At 45.3% G+C, this 19,786-nt stretch overlaps 1 protein-coding gene across 3 annotated transcripts in view; it reads right to left on the bottom strand.

Annotated features, from left to right (window-relative positions):
- REPS2 (RALBP1 associated Eps domain containing 2) overlaps positions 1-19,786 on the bottom strand; it is a 247,421-nt gene that overhangs the window by 16,697 nt on the left and 210,938 nt on the right. For all 3 annotated transcript variants that reach the window (XM_047765004.1, XM_047765005.1, XM_047765006.1), the window contains 2 exons: positions 18,778-18,923; positions 5,847-5,952 (listed from right to left, as the gene is read on the bottom strand). In XM_047765004.1, the coding sequence (XP_047620960.1) occupies positions 5,847-5,952; positions 18,778-18,923 (252 nt within the window). The remainder of the gene's footprint in view (positions 1-5,846; positions 5,953-18,777; positions 18,924-19,786) is intronic.

The following is a 19,786-nucleotide window of genomic DNA, read 5'->3' as shown; positions in this document are numbered from 1 at the left end:
ATAAGGAAATCTTGGACTTAAACTATACTTTAGACCAAATGGCCTTAACAGACATATGTAGAACATTCCATCCAACAGCAGCAGAATACTCATTCTTCTCAAGCACACATGGACTATTCTCCAGGATATATCACATGATAGGTCACAAGACAAATCTTAGCAGATTTAAGAAGACTGAAATCATACCAAGTACTTTTTCCAACCACAAAGTTATTAAACTAGAAATCAGTAATAGGAGGATAATTAGAAAATTCACAAATACGTATAAATTAAACAAAACACTCCTGAACAACCAATGGGTCAAAGAAGAAATCAAAAAAAGAAATATAAAAAAATCCTGAAACAGGAGTTTCCATTGTCACTCAGGGGGTTAAGAACCTAACATAGTGTCCATGAGGATGCAGCTAAGGATAGTAACCCTGGCCTTGCTCAGTGGTTTAAGGATCCAGCATTGCCTCAATGCAACATGTTACAGATGTGGCTCGGATCGAGTGTTGCTGTGGCTGTGCCATAGGCCTGCAGCTGCAGCTTCAATTCAACCCTTAGCCTGGGAACTTTCATATGCCACAGGTGTGGCCATAAAAAGAAAAAAAATCTTGAAACAAATGAAAATGGAAACACAACAGTCTAAAACAAACGGCCAACAACTACATGAAAACACGGTCAACATCACAAAATACCACAGAAATGCAAATCGAAACCACAATGAGCTATCACCTCATACCTATTAGAATGGCTATCATCAAAAAGATAAGAGATAAGTGTTGGCAAGAATGTGGAGGAAAGGGAACCCCTGTATAATGGGTTGGAATGGAGACTGATGCAGCCACAGAATGGAGGTTTCTCAAAATGAAAAACAGAACCATCATATGATCTAGTAATCCCACTTCTGGGTATCCAAAGGAAATGAAATCAGGATCTCAAAAAGGTATGTGCTGGGAGTTCCCCCCGTCGTGGCGCAGTGGTTAACGAATCCGACTAGGAACCATGAGGTTGCGGGTTCGGTCCCTGCCCTTGCTCAGTGGGTTAACGATCCGGCGTTGCCGTGAGCTGTGGTGTAGATTGCAGACGCAGCTTGGATCCCGCGTTGCTGTGGCCCTGGTGTAGGCCGGTGGCTACAGCTCCGATTCAACCCCTAGCCTGGGAACCTCCATATACCGTGGGAGCGGCCCAAGAAATAGCAACAACAACAACAACAAGACAAGAGACAAAAAAAAAAAAAAAAAGGTATGTGCACTTCTATGTTCACTGCAGCATTGGTACAATAGCCAAAATATGGAAACAACTTAAGTGTCTGTCTACAAATGAATGAATAAACAAGACATGGTACATACATGCAACAGAATATTATTCAGCTATAAGAAACAAGAAAATTCTGACATTTGTGACACGGATGGATCTTGTGGACATTATGCCAAGTGAAATAAGTCAGACAGAGAAAGGCAAATACCATATGATATTACTTAATATGTACAAAGTAAAAAAACCAAATTTATATAAAAAGAGTAGAATGGGAGTTCCTATCATGGCGCAGCAGAAACGAATCCAACTAGGAACCATAAGGTTGCGGGTTCGATCCCTGGCCTTGCTCAGTGGGTAAAGGATCCGGTGTTGCCGTGAGCTGTGGTGTAGGTCCTGGACGTGGCTCGGATCTGGTATTGCTGTGGCTGTGGTGTAGGCTGGCAGCAACAGCTCTGATTAGACCCCTGGCCTGGGAAACTCCATATGCTGTGGATGCGGCCCTAAAAACCAAAAAAAAAAAAAAAAAAAAAGAGTAGAATGGTGCTTGCCGGGGGCTGGGAGGGTACAAGAAATGGGGAGATGTTGGGCAAAGGTACAAACTTCCAGTCATAAGATAAACTCTGGGGATTTAATGTATAGCACAGTGACTATAGTTCACAATACTGTACTATATACTTAAAGCTTCTAAGAAAGTAAATCTTAAATGTTCTCTCCACATAGTAGAAATGATAATTATACGAGGCGATAAAAAATAATGAAATTTTGCCACCTGAGCAACATGGATGGACTTGGAAGTGAAATCAGTCAGACAGAGAAAGACAAGCACTACATGATACCACTTATACATGGAATATAAAAAGAAATTCAACAAACTAGTGAATATAACAAAAAAAGAAGCAGACTCACAGATACAGAGAAGAAACTACTGGTTACCACTGGAGAGAGGCAAGGGGGAGGGCAGGGGAGGGGATTAAGAGGTACAAATTATTAGGTATAAAATAAGCTACAAGGATATACTATACAACACAGGGACTATAGCTAAGATTTTATAACAACTATAAAGTGGAATATAACCTTTAAAAATTGGGAATCCGTGTATTGTAAAGCTGTAACTTATATAACATCATACAGCGACTATACTTCAACTTTTAGTAAGAAGAAGAAAAAGGGCAACAGGAGATTTTTAGAGGTGATAGGCAATTTTGTGGCATAAACTACGATGGCTTCATGGATGTGTAATTATCTCCAAACTCATCATGTTGCAGACGTTAAATATGTACAGCTTTACTGAGGTATGTACGATCACATCTCAATTAAGTACTGTTAAAAAACCCAAATGGGAGTTCCCGTCGTGGCTCTGGTTAACAAACCCAACTAGTATCCATGAGGATGCGGGTTTGATCCCTGGGCTCGCTCAGTGGGTTAAGGATCTGGCGTTGCCATGAGCTGTGATGTAGGTCGCAGATTCGGCTCAGATCTGGCATTGCTGTGGCTGTGGTGTAGGCTGGCGGCTACAGCTCCGATTGGACCCCTAGCCTGGGAACCCCCATATGTGACTGGTACGGCCCTAAAAAAAGACCAAAAAAAATGTATCATGGGCCTAAATGTAAAAGTTATAACAATAAAACCTTTAGACGAAAACATAAGAGAATATCTTCATATTTAGATGTAAGCAAAGTTTTCTTATATAGGAAGAAAGTAATAAACATAAGAGAAAAAATGATAAATCAGACTATCAAAGTTTAAAACTTCTGTTCTTGAAAAGATACAGTTAAGAAAGTTAATAGGCAAAACAAAGATGGGAAGAAAATATTCCTAAAATATAAATCTCAACAAAGGGCTGGTAACCAAGACAAGAGAAAAAGCATCTACCTACGACGCCACAAAAAAAGACTGAAAGCGATTTGCAAATGGCCACATATTTGGAAAAGACACTTCATAAAATAAAATACATGAAAAGAAAATCATCACACAGAAAAGTGCCAAGGGGATGCAAGATAAAACTACATCACCACAGGACTGGCTACGAATGAAAGGAATCACACCAAGTGCAGACAGGGACGGAGCCCAACCAGAGCTCTCGCTCAGTGATGGGGGCCGAACTAAACGCTACAGCCACTTTGGGAAAAGCTCTAGCAGGTTCTGATAAAAGCAACCACACACGCTCACCGTATTACCTACTGATCCTAATCCGAGGAATTTATCCCCAAGAAACGAGAACATATTTCCACACAAAGACTTACTCAAAAATGAGGTTTTATTCCAAATAGCCAAAAACTGGAAACATCTCAGGTGCCCATTCATAGGGGAATTGATAAGCAGATTGCAGCATATTCACTCCATGGAATTCCACTGAACAATAAGGAACAGATCGCAGAGACACACAACAACGTACATGAATCTCAAAAACACTGTACCAAGTGAAAGACACTTTACACCAAAGCACACGTTAGAGGACACATTTACATAAAAGTTACAAAATAGGCAAAAAAAGTTTATGGCATAAAAAGTTTAGAATAATGCTTACCTCTGTGCGAGTGGGACAGAAATTAACTGGGAAGGCGCAGGAGGGAACTTTCCAGGGAGATGGTAACGTCCTGTATCTTGATAAGGGTTGGGGATCCCTAAGCATACATTTGTGACAAAGTCAGCAAACGTACCCTTAAGATTTGTTCATACCCGGTGTAAAAAACTTACACCATGAGACAAACCCGAGAAAATACTGACTCTAGTTAATGATACGCATGTTAAAATATTTCGGGGATGGATATAGATGTCTGCAAGGTACTTGAAAACATGTTACGAATAAGAGGAACCGAGAAAACAGACAGCTGGGTAATAAAACACGTACAGCAAGATGTGACCGGCAGAACCCACATGGTGGCTATGAAAATACTCGCTGTATGATTCTTTCACTTTCTTGGATGCTTGAAAATGTTCACAACAACTATTAGGGCAAATGCGGGGAGTATATTAGAGAAAATAAAAAAGGCAGAGTGGGCAGAGAGCGGTAAAGAGGAGCCGCCAATGAGACAGAAGGACAGCAAGGAAAGCGTGGCACCCCAAGAGCCGGTTAGAGACGAGGGTTCAGAGGAGGGCAAGGCACTGGTCAATGGCGTAGAAGTTTCTGAAAATCGCAGTCATATTAACACAGGCCCGGGGAACTGGGCTGTAAGTGCAGGGTGAGCGGAGGGTGAGGCTCAGGGAAGTGGGGGGACACAACGGCTGGTGAGGAAGGACACGCAGTGAAGGCAGCAACTCGTGAGAACCTCGGCTGGGAAGGAGACCAGCGCCGCTGAAGGAGGATGTGGGCTCCAGATGACGCTCAGCACCAGCGCGGGTTTACCTGCGGACGGCGGCGATCCTTCCACTGGAGAATCGGGCCATGGCGTGGGTGCCCCGAAAAGATATGTTTAACTCCTAACCCCCCACCACCCCCTATAAATGTGACTCTACATGGAAACGAGGGCTCTGCAGATATAATCCAGTTAAAAATGAGACTGTGAGAGATTAAGATGAGCCCTAGTCCAATGACCGGTAATCTTACAGGAAGAGCGCACAAGAAGAAGAGGAACTTGGACAGGGACACAGAGAAAACGCCACATGACGGCGGAGGCAGAAATCTGAGTGATGCATCTACAACGCAAGGAATGTCAAGGACTGCCAGCAGCCACCAGAAACGAGGAAGAATTGCCCCCTAGAGCCTTCGGAGAGACAACAGGCTCTGCTGAAGCCCTGATTCGGAATCCCAGTCTCCAGAGCTGGGAGAGAATGAACTGCTGTTATTTAAAGCCACTGAGTTTGCAGTAGTTTGCTAGGGCAGCTCTGGGAAACGAATACAGGGGAGATTAATGGGGAAGAGAAAGAGGCAATAAGACAGGGTGATGTCCTTGAGAAGGTGACATGGAACCATTTCCAAGGTACCAGGGGATGGGGTGAGTCTTTGATAGGATCAGGGCCATGCTCTTCCACTGAAATCAGTAGAGCATCATTCACGGAGGAGCTAAACAAATTAAAGGTTTACCCAGGAGCTCTGGACAATAAAGAATGCTTCAAAGGGCCTTTGTAATAGATTCTCTTGTCTTTTTAACTAGCATATAACATGCACTCTACATATTAAAGCTACTAGTCTTCCTCTAAGGATATAAGAACCAACCCATGAAATTTAAATATGGCACTCTCTGCCTTCCAAAGCGACTTTGAGGGAGTTCCCGTTGTGGCTCAGTGGTTAACGAATCCAACTAGGAACCATGAGGTTGCAGGTTCAATCCCTGGCCTTGCTCAGTGGGTTAAGGATCTGGCATTGCTGTGAGCTGTGGTGTAGGTCGCAGACACAGCTCAGATCTGGCATGGCTGTGGCTGTGGCGTAGGGTGGTGGCTATAGCTCCGTTTGGACCCCTAGCCTGGGAACCGCCATACACCTCGGGTGTGGCCCTAAAAAGACAAAAAAAGACCAAAAAAAGAAAGGAAAAAAAAAAACAGGACTTTGAGGACAAAGAGGCGAGTCTTACCAATAGGAATGGAACCAGATGCTCAGCCAATGTTTGTCAAAACAAAACAACCCAATGAAAAGTCTAGTAATACAAATTCAAGAAGGTCCTTACCTTGAGCTGCTGCTGGAGTTCACTGTTCAGCCGGGCCAGCACTGCATTTGCCTCCTTATTTTTGCGGATAGCAGTTTGAATAGCCTTCTTCTGTTTGGATGACTGTCTACAAAAAAGTACAAACAGTTCAGTGAAACAGAACTCAAGAGGTCTGGACCCTTGCGGGTCAGAGCCCTCTGATTCAGGAGAAGTTCTTAACCAACAAGGAGCTAATATCACAGGGTTCCAAAAATAAAACCGTATCTTCACATAGGCAGGCAGGCAAGCACACACCAAATGAAACAAATTTGTCGGGGTGAACTGTTTACACCTGAAGTAATTTCCATTTTGTAACTTGGAGCTGTGAATTGGGCCTTTTCGAACATGTTTTGTTCCATTTATCCAAAGACACTTTAATAAGTATGTCTTCCTGACAAATGACACTAACTGGAATGCCCTTTTCATGCAACCATCAGTGGTGTTTAAAAGACCTGCAGGTGGCCCCTGTGGACAAGTCTAAAAGAAGAGTACAAAATTCGACAATCACTTTGCCAGCCTACATACCTCTCTTTTATTTCTTCATCACTAGGCGTGAATGCCTGAGTGTGTATGTGTGTGAGTGCATGCATGCACGTGCATACACCAACACACTACTGTGGCACTTGAGAAAAACACCGAAAGGTTTTAATACCAATAATCCCAAATTAACTCAACAGTAAATTCACAGAACAGGTATAACTAAGGTGACCGTATGTCCCACTTGCCCCATCACAGTCTCTGTGTACACTGATTGTCTGGCTCTCATTTTTCTCAGCACCCTCTTTCCCCCTCAAAACTGTCAGTGTGAAAAAAAAAAAAAACTGTCAGTGTGGTTGTATAATCTACAATCTTATATCCCACAGCAAGAAATATTGAATGCTCAGAGCAAAAGGGCAATCTAAGTTCCCCTGGAGAAACACACACATCTGTAATCCCTGGGAGATGGGTTCTGGGCCACAGCAGTTGAACTAGAATGTGATCACTGTGGAGATGTGATGAACGTTCACTGAGAATATACACTCTGCTCAGCTCTAGAAGACATACTCCTTCCCCAACAAGCTTAACAGTCATTTTTTTTTTAATCCATAAATAGGGAAGAGGCTTCAAAGTTTATTTTTAAAAAGATATGGATTGGATTTTTGCCTTCAGGACAAGATGGAGTAGACACACTTCTCTCTATTCCTCCCACTAAATACAGTTAAAACCCTAGACATAAAGTATAGAACAATATAAGATGACCCTGCAACGTGGAATGAAGAAAGCAAACTGGCTAGGGAACTCAGTGCCCAGGGAAATAACAGCCGTGAATTCCCTGGGTTTTTTTGACGTCATGTATTTCCTAAATGCCAATGAGAGCAGACAATACAAAGCACCCCCAAGCCCCGGCAAAATTCTCCTCTCTCCAGCCAAAGGACTTGAAAAGGGGCAGCCTAGCAAGACCAAAATTAGAAACAGTGTCCTTCATGAATAGAGATGTAAAATCTGTAATAAAATATCAGCAAATAGAATTCAGCAATATAAAAAAGAATAACACATCATGACCAAGAGGAGTTTATTCCAGGGATGCAAGAAGGATTCCATATTCAAAAAGTAATCAATGTAATTCACCATCTTAACAGGGGAAAGAAAAAAAATCACATGATCAGGAGTTCCCATCGTGGCGCAGTGGTTAACGAATCTGACTAGGAACCATGAGGTTGCGGGTTCGGTCCCTGCCCTTCTCAGTGGGTTAACGATCCGGCGTTGCCGTGAGCTGTGGTGTAGGTTGCAGACGCGGCTCGGATCCCGCGTTGCTGTGGCTCTAGCGTAGGCCGGTGGCTACAGCTCCGATTGGACCCCTAGCCTGGGAACCTCCATATGCCGCGGGAGCGGCCCAAGAAATAGCAGCAGCAACAACAACAACAACAACAAAAAAAAAAAAAAGACAAAAAAAAGCAGAGGAAGAGAAAAGACAAGTTGTCACAAAGAGGTGGTACTTAGACTACCGGCTGACTTGATTCAAGGACAATGGGGAAAGAACCTGAAAAAGAATGGATGTGTACATCTGTAGCTGAATCACTTTGCTGTACAGCAGAAGTGGTCACAACATTGTAAATCAACCATACATCAATAAAAAAAAAATCACATGATCATATCAACTGATGTAGTAAAAGCACCTGAAAAAAACTCAACACCAATTCATGATAAAAACTCCCATAAAACTATTAATAGAGATGAACTCCTCAACTTGATAACGAACCTCTACCTAAAAACTATAGCTAACATCATACTTAATGAAAAACTGAATGCTTCCCGCCTAAGATTAGGAACAACGCAAGAGTTTCTCCTCTCATCACTATTTTCAATACAGCACTGGAAGTCCTAGCCAGCACAATAATACAAGCAAAGGAAATAAAAGGTACACATATTGAAAAGAACAAGAAAACGGACCCTATTTGCAGATGACATGACAGTCTACGTAGAAAATTCCGAGGCATCTATTAAAAATACTCCCAGAACCAAAGTGACTTCAGCAAGGAGAGAAGTGAGTTTGAGGACAGAAGTGAGTTTGCACAATAGAAGACTGATGTACAAAAATCAATAGTATTTTGATATACTAACTATGAACACCTGGAAATCAAAATCAAAAATACAATGTCACATATAAAGACTCAAACTGAAGTTCTAAGATACATCACAACATGGACAGAATTTACATGCGGAAAACTATATAACTGGTGAAAGAAATAAAATAGGATCTAAATAAATGGAGAAATACACCATGTTCATGGACTGGGAAACATAACATAGTAAAGATGTCAACTGTCCTTAGACTGATACCAAAGTTTAACAGATTCCTATCGAAATCCCAGCAAGATTTTTGTCGCTCAAGACAAAATTATTCTAAAATTGAATGGAAAGTCAAAGGAATTGAAACGGCTAAGACAATTCTGAAAAATAATAATAAGTGGGAAAAACAGAAGACATTATATGGCTAATAGTAACGAGTAATGGAATAATGAAGATATAATCCAGACTGTGTGCTACCGGCAGAGGGAAAAACACACAGATCAATAGAACAGAATAAAGAACCCAGAAAGAGACTCACACTGGTAAAGTCAACTGATTTTTTGGCAGAGGGACAAACGCAAATCAAGGGAGAAAGAACAGCCTTTTCAACAAATAGTGCTGAAGCAATTCAATATCCATAGGCTGAAAAATGAACCTTGACCCAAATCTCACACCTTATATAAAAATTAGCACAGAGGAGTTCCCGTGGTGGCTCAGCAGAAACAAATCTGACTGATAACCATGAGGACGCGGGTTCGATCCCCAGCCTTGTTCAGTGGGTTAAGGATCTGGCACTGCCATGAGCTGTGGTGTAGGTCGCAGATGCAGCTCAGATCTGATGTGGCTGTGGCTGTGGTGTAGGCTGGCAGCTGCAGCTCTGATTCAACCCCTAGCCTGGGAACCTCCATATGCCATGGGTGTGGCCCTAAAAAGACCAAAAAAAATAGCACAGAATGGATCACCAACTTAAATGTAAAATGTAAAATTGTAAAAATTTTAGAAGAAAATATAAGAAAAAATCTTCAGGACCTGGAGTTTGGTGAAGAGATTTTAGATGTGACAAGCAAAGAGGAAAAGAAATCAGTAAGTTGGGCTTTATCAAAATTTTTTAACTTTTGCTCTGCAAAGGACTCTGTTAAGAGGATGAAAAGACAAGCCACAGACTGACTGAGAGAAAACATGAGCAAACCAAAGAGAAAACAACGGATTGGTATTTAGAACATAATAAAGACCTTTCAAAACTCCACATGAAAAAAGCAATTCAAGGAGTTCCCGTCGTGGCGCAATGGTTAACAAATCCGACTAGGAACCATGAGGTTGCAGGTTCAATCCTTGGCCTTGCTCTGTGGGTTAAGGATCCATCATTGCCATGAGCTGTGGTGTAGGTCACAGACTCGGCTTGGATCCCACGTTGCTATGGCTGTGACGTAGGCCAGTGGCTACAGCTCCAATTAGACCCCTAGCCTGGGAACCTCCATATGCCATGGGAGTGGCCCTAGGAAAGACAAAAAGACCAAAAAAAAAAAAAAAAGCAATTCCATTAGAAAATGAGCAAAGGAGATGAAGAGACATGTCACCAAAGAGGATATATGATGGTAAATACACACATGAAAAGATGTTCTAGCTAGCAGAGAGATGCAAATGAACACCACAGTGGGATGGCACTACACACCTATTAGAAGAGCTAAATTTTAAAAACAGGACAATACCAAGTGCTGGTGAGGATGTGGAGAAACCGAATCTCTCACACACTGCTGGCGGGAGGATAAAACGGTAGAGCCATTTTGGAAAACAACTTGGTGGCTCCTTTAAAAACCAAATAGACACTCAGCACACAACCCAACAATCACTCTCCTGGGCATTTATCCCAGGGAAATGAAAACGTGCGTACACACAAGAACCTGTACACAGATGCTCGCGGTAGCTTTACTTGTCACACTCAACAACTAGACACAACCAAAATGTCTCTCAACAGGCGAATGGCTGGACAGACTGTGGTACAGCCCCAGCACAGAATACTGCTTAGCAGGACTGACTGAGAGACACAGCAACTTGGATAGACGTCAAGGGCACTATGCCGAGTGAAGAAAAAAGAAAAACTCAAAAGGTCACAGGCTGTGTAACTCTATGTAAACAAATTCGGAAAATGACAAAGTTAGAGAGATGGGAAAATCCAGCGGCTACCAGGGTTAAGGAGTGGAGGGGAGGACGGGGTAGGGGTGACTCATGAATCCCGATTACAGTGGTGGTTACAAGTCGGACACAGGTGATAAAATGGCATAGAACAATATATATATGCACTGTCCCAATGTCAATTCCTGGCGTTTATTTCATTTTATGTATTTATTTGGCTTTTAGTCTTTTCAGGGACACACCCACGGCATATGGAGGTTCCCAGGCCAGGGTCTAATCGGAGCTATAGCCTCTGGTCTACACCACAGCCACAGCAACGCCAAATCCAAGCTGTGTCTGCAACCTACACCACAGCTCATGGCAACACTGGATCCTTAACCCACTGAGCAAGGCCAGGGATGGAACCCGCAACCTCATGGTTCCTAGTCGGATTTGTTTCCTCTGCGCCAAGATGGGAACTCCCCAAGTTCCTGGTTTTCACATTATACTACAGTTAGGCAGAACAGAATTGGTGAGAGAAACTGGGTACACAAAACAATACACAGGATGACTTTGTACTATCTTTGAATTTCCTGTGAATCTATAATTATTAAAAAAAATAAAACGCTGTATAAAAATACATGTTGAGGAGTTCCCGTCGTGGCGCAGTGGTTAACGAATCCGACTAGGAACCATGAGGGTGCGGGTTCGGTCCCTGCCCTTGCTCAGTGGGTTAACGATCCGGCGTTGCCGTGAGCTGTGGTGTAGGTCGCAGACGCGGCTCGGATCCCGCGTTGCTGTGGCTCTGGCGTAGGCCGGTGGCTACAGCTCCGATTCGACCCCTAGCCTGGGAACCTGCATATGCCGCAGAAGCGGCCCAAAGAAATAGCAAAAAGACAAAAAAAAAAAAAGATTCATTACAAAAAAAAAAAATACATGTTGAACAGAACTGGATACCGTACTAATACTAAAACACGCTAGGTGTGCCTCCTTCTCTGGGGACTATCTCCAAAGCATCCCCCCTCCTCCACAGGGATGGGCCCCAGGCAGACAGTCCTACTGGTCTCATGCGATTCTCAGCCGTTTTCACGTGGGAACGGATGCTGGCCCCTGCAAAGCTGACCGGGTTCCCTCTCCCAGGGGTGTGAGTCCTGGTTAAGACTCCGGTTCCGCCTGGCCCCTGCACAGCGGGAAAGCAGTATCTGGAGCCGAGAGTGACCGAGAAGGCGCCACAGGCAAAAATGATGGAAAACAGAGACGACTCAGAAGGCGCACTGACAGGTTTACGGTCCTCTGTCCCTCCATCCCTGGCACTGGTTTCCATGAGCCACCCCGGCGCTCTTACAATAATAAAAAACACCGACTTGCTAGCTCAGGCCGCTTTTTCTGTTGGGCAACCAAAGGGGCCGAAAATAACACAGAGACAGGATCCGGCCCCGAATGCCAGTCGAGGGCTCAGCAGAGGCGTCTGGCCGGCCTCACCTCCTACGACGTGCTTCTCGAGCCTGTCTCTGCAGGTTCTCCTGATTTTGTTCCTCGCTGCTCCAGGCTGGGCTCTCAGGGGCCTGGGTTCCGCGGAAGATGAGGGAGCGACAGGGACGTGGATGTTTATTTCAGCTGCTGCTGCGGCTGCGGGCCAGGCAGTCTCTCGGTTCAGAACGGCGCCCCGTGAGGCACGGCCCACCGAAGGGCAGACCACCCTCCAACGCCTCTTTCTGCGCCTTCTGGCTCCCGGCAGCGCATCCTCCTCAGCCGGAGCCTGGAAACGCCGGTTCCGCGTCTCCCAAGCAAGTAGCAGAGGCCGCGCGGCAAGGCGGGGCTGGAAGGGACCTGACGCGGTGACGTATTACGCACTCGTGAGTCCCGCCCCTGAAAGGAATCTGCTTTCTCTCCCTATGCTTCCGCCCCTTCCTGGAACGCGGAACACGAACATGCCAGAGGCGAGCCATCTTCCAGCACATGGATAAAGGCAACCCTCGCAGGGACGTAAAACGAGGTGACAGAAGGTACTGGGTTCCCGGACAGGGTAGCCCCGGCCTCCCGGACCGCTCACCCACTCGGACTTTTCCCCGAGAAAGAAGTCCCTGTCCATGTTGTCTGAGCAAGCGCTACCTGGTTTTTGTTCAAGCAACTGAACTAATATTAGAAGGAATGTACGGAGGTCCCGTCGTGGCTCAATGGTTAACAAAGCCGACTAGCATCCATGAGGACATGGGTTCGATCCCTGGCCTCACTCAGTGGGTTAAGGATCTGGCATTGCCGTGAGCTGTGGTGCAGGTCACAGACACGGCTCGATCCCGCGTTGCTGTGGCTGTGGTGTAGGCCGGTGGCAACTGCTCCGATTAGACCCCTGGCCTGGGAACCTCCATATGCCACTCTAAAAAGAGGTCTCTACATGAGAAAAATCTCCTTAGCCTTCACCCTGGGCCCTGATTTCTCCCACAGAATTCTGAGCACAGCTTCCGGGAAGTGAGTCTGTACTGCCTTTTCTCTTCTGGAAATTGGTAGTCTTTCATTAGACATGCCAATTGTCACCTCCACACACACGAGGCAGGAAAGGACAAAGAACCCCAGCCACACGGAAGGTCCTGCAGGCCCACAGACACAGCCACGCTGGCTCTTGGGAATGGACAGCCCAGCCCGGGATCCCCCCTGGGATTACAGACAAGGGCAAAGGCCACAGAAGCAGGCACAGGTTTAGTCCCAGTATTGGCACACAACAGCCTTTCTTTCCAAACCGTTCAAACAATTCTATTTTCCCAAAGTCCATCCTTAGGAGATATATAAGACATGCGGGGGGGGGGGGGGGGGGGGTCAATTAAACCAAATTATTTCTAAGAAAAGCCTACTTCTGTCCTTATGGGCAGCTCATTAATGATGACACAATCTGAGAACTGTTTATTACTTATAACCTGGACTCCGAAGCTCGCTTGGAGAGAATATTTTATTAGTTCCTTTCCCCTACATGGAGTAGACAGTGATGATATCTGAAGCACGATTTCTTTCTTTCTTTTTTTTTTTTTTTGTCTTTTTAGGGCTGCACCCGAGGCATATGGAGGTTCCGAGGCTAGGGGTCAAATTGGAGCTACAGCCGCTGGCCTACACCACAGCTCACAGCAACGCCGGATCCTTAACCCACTGAGCGAGGCCAGGGATCGAACCCGCAACCTCATGGTTCCTAGTCGGATTTGTTTGCACTGCATCACAACGGGAGCTTCCAATTTGTTTCTTATAATAGGTCAATTCTAATGTTAATTTCCCTGAAGGCTGATGACCATTTTGCAACTTGATTTATGACTCTTTTCTCAATTTTCCCAAAGTTGATGCATAGTAATGACCACTCTAAATGCACTGGAATGTGGTTAACTTACTACCTGCAATGGATGTCTAAGGGCCTCAGAGCTTCCTTCTTTCCTCAAACCCTCGTTGAAAAAGGGCTACAGAGACTAACCTAACCGTCATATGTCTGGCTGACTTCTCTCCAGGACCAAAAAACTGAGAATACTAAGTGGCTCCTTATCATTCCAAAATAAACTGAATAAGTCACAAAAAGTTCCCTGACCCCAAAGCTTAGGTCCCTGCCACTTGGAGCACTATCTGTATTGCTGGTGGGTGCAAGCCTCTCTCAGCCTGACCCCATGCGGTCACCTAACTGGTGAAAGAGTATCACAGTGAGGGACAGTGAGTAAACAGGCAGATAAAAGAAAAGATCCCCTTTCAATAAATGCTGCAACTGGAAATCCATACGCAAAAGAATGAAGTTGGACCCCTTCCTCATAGTATACACAAAAACACATTCAAAATAGACCAGGGGCTCAATGTAAGAGCTAAAATTCCAAAGCTTTTAGATGTAAACAGAGAAACAAATCCTCATGAACTTTTTTTTTGTCTGTTGTCTTTTTAGGGCTACACCTGCGGCATACAGAAGTTCCCAGGCTAAGGGTCCAATCAGAGCTGCAGCTGCCGGCCACAGCCACAGCAATGCAGGATCCAAGCTGCTTCTGCGACCCACACCACAGCTCACGGCAACGCCAGATCATTAACCCACTGAGCGAGGCCAGGGATGGAACCCGCATCCTCATGAATCCTAGTTGGGTTCGTTAACCGCTGAGCCACCAAGAGAACTCCAAATCTTCATGAACTTGATTTAGGCAATGGTTTCTTAGATATGACACCAAAGCACACATGACAAGAGAAAGAAATGAGATGAACTAGACTTTATCAAAATTAAAAATATTGTGCTGCAAATAGCACACTTTAAAGAGAGTGAAAAGGCAACACACAGAATGGGAAGGAATATTTGCAAATCATATATCTGGAGTTCCTGCTGTGGCGCAGCGGAAACAAATCCAACTGGGAACCATGAGGTTTCGGGTTCAATCCCTAGCCTCGCTCAGTGGGTTAAGGATCTGGCGTTGCTGAGGCTCTGGTGTAGGAGGGCAGCTGTAGCTCCGACTGGACCCCTAGGCTGGGAACCTCATATGCTGCTGGTGCGGCCCTAAAAAGACAAAGACCAAAAAAAATCATATATCTGACAAAGGACTTATATCCAGAGTGTATAAAGAATTAAAACTCAAAAATAGAAAGATAAATAATTCAAGAGAAAATGGGCCAAAAAAAAAAAATCAGTAGACATTTCTCCAAAGAAGTTATACGCATGGCCGTAAGCACATGAAAAGATGCTCAACATCATTATTCATTTAGGAAATAAAAAGCAAAACCACAATGAGCTGCCAGTTCATAACCACTAAGACGGTATAATAAAAAAGTGAAAAATCAAATAACAAGCTTTGATAACGAAGAAGAAAAATCAGAACCCTCACACTTTACTGGCAGGATTGTAAAATTCTATAGCCACTGTGGAAAACAGTTTGGCAGGGCCTCAAACTGTTACACATAGAGTTACCATGTGACCCAGCAATTTCACTCCTAGATATACACAAATGAAAGACAAATGAAAACATAAATCCACAGAAAAACTTGTACATAAACATTCACAGCATCATTATTATTAGCTGAAAAGTGGGAATGACCCAAATGTCCATCAATTGATGAATGGATGAATAAAATGTGGTTTATCCATATAATGGAACTTTATTCAACAATTTTAAAAAGTTAAGTTCTGGCAAAACACTCTCTGACATCAACATCATGAGTATTTTCTCAGGTCAGTCTCCCAAAGCAATAGAAATTAGAGCAAAAATAAACCCATGGCACCTCATCAAACTGAAAAGCTTTTGCACAGCAAAGGAAACCCAAAAGAAAACAAAAAGACAACTTTCAGAATGGGAGAAAATAGTTTCAAATGATGCAACCGACAAGGGCTTAATCTCTAGAATATATAAGCAACTTATACAACCCAACAGCAAAAAAGCCAATCAATCAATGGAAAAATGGGCAAAAGACCTGAACAGACATTTCTCCAAAGAAGATATACAGATGGCCAACAAACACATGAGAAAATGCTCAACATCGCTGATTATAAGAGAAATGCAAATCAAAACTACCATGAGGAGTTCCCGTCGTGGTGCAGTGGTTAACGAATCCGACTAGGAACCATGAGGTTGTGGGTTCGGTCCCTGCCCTTGCTCAGTGGGTTAACGATCTGGCGTTGCCGTGAGCTGTGGTGCAGGTCGCAGACGCGGCTCGGATCCCGTGTTGCTGTGGCTCTGGCGTAGGCCGGTGGCTACAGCTCTGATTCAACCCCTAGCCTGGGAACCTCCATATGCCGCGGGAGCGGCCCAAGAAATAGCAACAACAACAACAAAAAAGACAAAAGACAAAAGACAAAAAAAAAAAACTACCATGAGATATCACCTCACACCAGTCAGAATGGCCATCATTAATAAATCCACAAAGAACAAGTGCTGGAGGGGCTGTGGAGAAAAGGGAACCCTCCTGCACTCTTGGTGGGAATGTAAACTGGTACAGCCACTACGGAGAACAGTTTGGAGATACCTTAGAAAGCTATACATAGAACTTCCATATGACCCCGCAATCCCACTCTTGGGCATCTATCCAGACAAAACTCTACTTAAAAGAGACATGTGCACCCACATGTTCATTGCAGCAGTATTCACAATAGCCAAGACATGGAAACAACCCAAATGTCCATCGACAGAGGATTGGATTCGGAAGAGGTGGTATATATACACAATGGAATACTACTCAGCCATAAAAAAGAATGACATCATGCCATTTGCAGCAACATGGATGGAGCTAGAGAATCTCATACTGAGTGAAATGAGCCAGAAGGACAAAGACAAATACCATATGATATCACTTATAACTGGAATCTAATATCCAGCACAAATGAACATCTCCTTAGAAAAGAAAATCATGGACTTGGAGAAGAGACTTGTGGCTGCCTGATGGGAGGGGGAGGGAGTGGGAGGGATCGGGAGCTTGGGCTTATCAGACACAACTTAGAATAGATTTACAAGGAGATCTTGCTGAATAGCATTGAGAACTTTGTCTAGACACTCATGTTGCAACAGAAGAAAGGCTGGGGGAAAAATGTAATTGTAATGTATACATGTAAGGATAACCTGACCCCCTTGCTGTACAGTGGGAAAATAAAAAAAAAAAAAAAAAGTTAAGTTCTGACACATTATACATGGTGGATGAACCTTAAAAACATGATGCTAAGTGAAAGAAGCCAGTCATAAAAAGACCGCATGTCATATGGTTCCATTTAAATGAAATGGCCAGATGAGTTCCCGTCATGGCTCAGTGGTTCACGAATCCGGCTAGAAACCATGAGGTTGCGGGTTCGATCCCTGGCCTCGCTCAGTGGGTTAAGGATCTGGCATTGCCATGAGCTGTGCTGTAGGTCATAGGTAGGACTCGGATCCTGCGTTGCTGTGGCTGTGGTGTAGGCCGGCAACTGCAGCTCTGATTCGACCCTTAGCCTGGGAACTTCCATATGCCACAGGTGCAGCTCTAAAAAGACAAAAGACCAAAAAAAAAAAAAAAGAAAGAAAGAAACCACTGAATTGTACACTTAAAAGGGTGAACTGTATGCGATGTGAAATATATCTACATAAAGTTTCTTTTTTACATATGAAGAAGGGAAAACGATCTCTGCGTGGACGGCACCAGCTGTCCTGCCATCCACTTTGGAAGATGTGGCGGCCACCACGAGTGACTAGCATTACTGAGAAGTCCAGCTTAGAGTGGAAAGCTGAGAAGAGTAAGAAGAAAGTTTAGCCGTCTGTGTCCCTGCGAGAGATCCATCCATCTCCCGGGCTTGAGGGTGGCCGGAAGACGGTCAAAACTCTCAGTGACCATTACGGACAAAATATATTTCCTTCATGCACTAATTCCACCAGGGAACTGCCCACACGGAGAAAACGGAAGCAAAAGCCGTCACCCGAAGACGAGTGCTGCCCGGACTCAGGATGGGGATTGGCTTCAAAGGCAGGCTGCACCCAGAGAACCTGTTGCTTCTCTTCCCATGATGAGTAGCAGGAGAAGCTCCGCAGCAGCTCCCCGAGATCTGCCAGGCCCCTGGGGGGCCTCATGATGTAGCCCAGGCATCCATGTCGGTGACTGGTCAGGCTCCCTCAAAGCCACACACGCAGCAGCAGGCTTCTGCCCTCAACACCTCACTCAAGTTCACTACAAGGAAACTGAGACAAGTGATGGCTCTTCTTAAAGCCAAAGGCTTCTGGGGAAGGACGGTTTGTCCAGATGACTGTGTTCTCAGTCCCTGGCCACGTCCTCAGGTGTCCCCACCCTCCATCCAACTGACCATACACACAGTTACCTTAGCAGCTCCGCGGGTGACCATTCTGTGCGGAGATGCTCGACAAGGGAACCTCTTTATGGGGATGAAAAGGAACCACGCACCACGTCTAGGGATGCTCGGTCTGTGGGTCTTAAAGCGGCCGTGTGCCAGCACGACCCAAGGCAAGACTGGCAGAGAGGGACGCTGCCATTTACATTATCATCTTCGTCCCAGGAAAACGTCCGCCGGCACAAGAAGGCAGGGCGGCAAGGAAATCAAACTCGCCCCAGCCTGGGACTCACTCGCCCCCGGGGTCCGTTCACTTAGAAAGCCTCTCCCTACATGCCCAGGAGACGGCGCTCCCATCACAGAGATGCGTAAGGTGAGGCTATAACCGTGACTGTCACGCCCGCCCATGGCTGCGAGTGCAAACGTGAACGTGTGCACACCCGCATCCTTAGAGAGAGACGCCGGCTGAAAACGAAGCTTCTGACCCTGCACTCATTTATCTCTTCTACTTACTTCTGGACGGCGGGATGGGGTTTCACGCTTGCTACGGAAGCTGGCCCGCCTACAGTGCTCGAAGGCTCTTGATTTTCTGTAGCTTGATTTTCAGGTCGGAATTTCCTACGGATGGGCTTTGATGGGGGCTGAGAATACGGTATGTCCTGGGGATTGAAAAAGAAAACCAAAAGTGAAAAAATTAAATGCCTCCCATTGTGTCAATGCCCCATGTTCCTCTCGGCCTGTCCCCCAGGTCAGGCACACGTGTGCTCTATTCAAACTCCACACCGGGGAGACACGGGGCTGATCCATGGCTCGGCAATACCCAGAGGGACCCGGGCATCTGATTCCAGGGGCCTTTCTTTTCTTTTTCTGCGTGTGCTTTTTTTTTTTTTTTGTCTTTTTGTCTTTTTGTTGTTGTTGTTGTTGTTGTTGTTGCTATTTCTTGGGCCGCTCCCAAGGCATATGGAGGTTCCCAGGCTAGGGGTCCAATCGGAGCTGCAGCCACCGGCCTATGCCAGAGCCACAGCAACGCGGGATCCGAGCCTCGTCTGCAACCTACACCACAGCTCACGGCAACGCTGGATCCTTAACCCACTGAGCAAGGGCAGGGACCGAACCCGCAACCTCATGGTTCCTAGTCGGATTCGTTAACCACTGCGCCACGATGGGAACTCCCTGCGTGTGCTTTTGAAGGACACAGGAATCAGAAGCTCTCTCTCACTCCCTTCCTTTCCTTTTTATTTTTATTTTTTTGCTCTTTAGGGCCACACCCGAGGCATATGGAGATTCCCAGGCTAAGGGTCCAATCAGAGCTACAGCTGCTGGCCTACACCACAGCCACAGCAACGCCAGATCCTTAACCCACTGAGCGAGGCCAGGGATTGAACCCGCATCTGCATGGATTAGTCGGATTCATCTCCGCTGCGCCACGATGGGAACTCTCCTTCCTTTCCTTTTTGAATGCTGTGCGCTGCTCACACCATGGGGCCTCTCCTTACTGAAGACAAAATTCACTCCTGCCTCA

The sequence above is a fragment of the Phacochoerus africanus genome, chromosome X (genome assembly GCF_016906955.1).
Source record: "Phacochoerus africanus isolate WHEZ1 chromosome X, ROS_Pafr_v1, whole genome shotgun sequence".
In the NCBI taxonomy this organism is placed as follows: Eukaryota; Metazoa; Chordata; class Mammalia; order Artiodactyla; family Suidae; genus Phacochoerus; species Phacochoerus africanus.
The sequence above is the reverse complement of the archived record's forward strand: the minus strand, read 5'-3'. Positions and strand labels throughout refer to the sequence as shown.